General features: G+C 40.0%; 1 protein-coding gene across 1 annotated transcript; it reads left to right on the forward strand.

Moving 5' to 3' along the window:
- Positions 1-217: 217 nt before the first annotated feature.
- TIC20-II (chloroplast import component Tic20-II) lies at positions 218-1,581 on the forward strand. The gene is made up of 2 exons (XM_089825659.1): positions 218-1,204; positions 1,378-1,581. The coding sequence occupies exon 1, from the start codon at positions 525-527 to the stop codon at positions 1,158-1,160; it is 636 nt and encodes a 211-aa protein (XP_089681785.1). The 5' UTR covers positions 218-524; the 3' UTR covers positions 1,161-1,204; positions 1,378-1,581.
- The last annotated feature ends 1,789 nt before the right edge of the window (positions 1,582-3,370 follow it).

Below are 3,370 nucleotides of genomic sequence, written 5' to 3' on the forward strand. Positions count from 1 at the left end.
TTTATGTGTGCAAGATTTAATTTTCATCCATCTTTGTTAAAAAAGAGTCTTAGTTTCCTACTCAATTTTTCTTGTACATGTTCTCATTATGTTTACAAATACAAAATTTTCTAATATATTGAAATTAATTTAAATAATAAAATATCACCTTTTCCTCAGCTACTACTTATGGAGGTACCCTTGCACCTTATAAACAATTTTGATAGTCTACTTGACCGTCTTTTCCTATAATTTTTATTAAATTATTTCAATAAAGAAATTTGAAAAAATAAAAACGATAAATTATTTGATTCCATGGATTATCTCTAACATAATTCCCTTCCATCCTAGTCCAGTCCATCCCCATACCAGTCTAGGCTGATTTATGAATATCTGTACACAGCTTATTAGATTATATGCATTTAATCATGTATTTGACGCTGTGAAACTTCAGGGCTCTCCTGGTCTGGTAGAGATTTGACGCTAGTGTAGGAGAAGAAGATCTCAAAAACGCCTTTTGAAGCAAGGAGGCATTTGGGCAGAAAATGAATTCGCTGATGCTGATTCCGGGGCCTGTGTATGGCGCGAAGCCTGTTTCATTGGGGTCAGCAACATGTAAAACAACGTTGCCACTCGGGTGCAGAAAACAAGAGATCGAGAAGAAAAAGATGAGCCCCAAATTGAGGCAGAAGAGAAGCGCAATAGCGGTACGGTGCGTGGTACCGGCAGCGGAGCGGATGGTAGCAGCTGTGGGGTACGCTCTCCCCTTTTTCAATGGCATGCAGTACGGGCGCTCTCTAATGATGCAGTTTCCGGCCGTGGAGCTCCTCTTCCAGCCCCTCTTCCCTCTGGTTGAAGCCTATCATTCCATTCCCTACGCCTCCTTCGTTGCCTTCTTTGGCCTCTACCTAGGTGTGGTCAGGAATCCCACCTTTAGTCGCTACGTTCGTTTCAATGCAATGCAGGCGGTGGTGGTGGATGTACTGCTGGCGTTGCCCATGATATTTCAGCGCGTTCTGAACCCCTCCCGCGGAGGCCCCCTGTTTAATCTCTTCATGCTTGCCTACAGCGCGCTTTTCCTCTCTATCGTTTTCGGCTTTATCTATGCCCTCGTTTCTTGTGTCCTTGGAACCACCCCTACTATACCCTTTGTTGCCGATGCTGCCGATGCACAGTTATAGCCTGTCCTCTTTGTTCTATTCTCAGTTTTAGCTTTCAATATCAGGTCAGTTCTCTTTTGTGTTTATTTTCAACTAGGTTTTTACAAATATTTGATCTTCTTGTTTGTCATTAATAGTATTGACACAACGTACAGCTTAGAAGATGAAATCTTAAATCGATTGAAATGCTTGGGGATTAATTAAGTCGTGTGTGGGTTTCATTTTCACACTGTTACAGATTATCTGTCATGATCCATCCAGCGGATGAGGGAAACTGATGCAATACAGGGTACAACAATGTTTTATCCATAATTAATATTTACCGGAACAATCATGTAGACAACTGGTTTCACAAATGCATATCCTACACAATTTTGAAATGGGCGCACAATTTTCTCTTTTCAAACCTTGGTTAATGCTATAGAATGAATAACTTCTCAAATTTCTCTTTTGATAACATGATAAGGATACAGTGTGCTTGACCATTTACAGGAAGTTATGATAACTCTGCATTGTGTTTTAATTTCCGGGTACACGGATCTTCCTCTCATTCTTACATCATTGAATTGTAATCTTACTTTTGTGGTTGCAAGGTTGATTGTAATGCTCTTAACCAACTCATAAAATGAACACGTGGAAATGAGGGTTTCGAAATAACTTGGATATACAATGCGCAACATAATAGCTTTTGTGGTAACCACATATTGTCTTGCAGCAGCAAACTAGCGGCGCAGCAAGATGCGTTTGTGAACTTAGCTGGCATAACAACGCACTTTACTTCTGCAAAATAATGCCTGCCTTACACATCACACTCTTGTGCACCAGGGGGATTTGAATCACGTGGCTATGCCTCGACTGCTTCTACAACACATAGCTTCTTATGTAGTATTTGCGTTGTGTATAATCTCGATTAATTTCATAACCACTTAATATGGTTGGAACGAAACCATCACTATATGCTTAAACGAAATCAGAGGCATCATTGGGTCGGTGCAATATTGTATCATTTAAAAATAGATGTTTAGTTTCCTGTGTGCAAGTTTATCTTGTGCACACCCTGTGTTCTACTAGTTTGCTATGTGCACCATTTGTTTGTGGCTTTTTATGTTCTGCATGTTTTATTGCGTATTAGTGTACCCTTATGCATCTTTGTCAGGTGCAAGTGCTTGTGCAGCGAAGATTTTCTGTTGATCATTCATGCCTCCTGTTTTGTGCCAATACTTTGCAGCTATGTTGGATGGAGTTTCATGAAGGGATAAGGGGACCAAGGGCCTTAATTCGGGGATGGCAGTTGGGGGTTGACACAAATACATATATTAGTTTAAAAATTAGCTACAACAATATATAAAAAGGAATAATGATAAGAACAATAAATGAAACTCTGACATACTAGCTAAAACTACAAAATCATAGAAACAATTGCAACGGTTGTATTGAAAATTAACAATGGTTTAAACCCCCAAGGTTACCTCACTTGATCTTGGCTGTCGGTTTAGGTTGCCCATATTGTGCGTGCAGCTCCTGATTTTCCTTCAGCACGGATGAGGATTTGTTTCACATTGCTTCAGAGGTTATAGCAGGGGCTCATCCTATAAATATCTAAGCTCCAAGTCACTAACCGAAACCCTCAATTCCTCAGGAAAAAAACAAGAAAAAAACAATGGTGGGTAGAGGTTTGAGGACTAATTCCCTAGCAGGGTTGAGGGTTAGCACTCTCATGGCAATGTTGAGGGGTAGTGTTATCGTGCCTTCTTTTTGTAATAATGTAGGTTATGGAGAAAATTGCCCATTTCCTACTTTCGCATCTCTCCTAGTCCCATTTTGTGTGTGATCTTCCTCTTCTTTCTTCCATTGTTTTTATAAGGTCCCCAAAGTCTGAGTTTGAAGGCATGCTTAGCCTCCTAAGTATTTATTAGTTGTTGGAGTTGCCAAGTTCCTTGTCTAGGCAACACTTTCTTGTATAAGTCCACCTTTTACCTGGTCCTCACCAAACTTTCAGACTTCATCTTGTCATGCCTTACATCCTTCCCTTGCTCTTCCTTGTATTTGTCAGTATTTCAGACCTATTTTCACTTGTGCGATTGCTGTTCAACCCCTAATGCCCCAACCCACAGTCTCTCTGACACTTGATCCTTGATGTTTTCACCTTTGTTTTTGTTCTCTCACTAACATGCATTGTATTCCCATCAATGATTATTTTTGGCACCATAACTATCAATAGTGGGAATTTT

This window comes from Cupressus sempervirens, chromosome 4 (genome assembly GCF_028749045.1).
Source record: "Cupressus sempervirens isolate cs-2001-9-10 chromosome 4, ASM2874904v1, whole genome shotgun sequence".
Taxonomy (NCBI): domain Eukaryota; kingdom Viridiplantae; phylum Streptophyta; class Pinopsida; order Cupressales; family Cupressaceae; genus Cupressus; species Cupressus sempervirens.

Excerpts from the sequence above, each read along its gene's own strand:
- TIC20-II (XM_089825659.1), top strand. The coding sequence starts at position 525 with ATGAATTCGCTGATGCTGATTCCGGGGCCTGTGTATGGCGCGAAGCCT.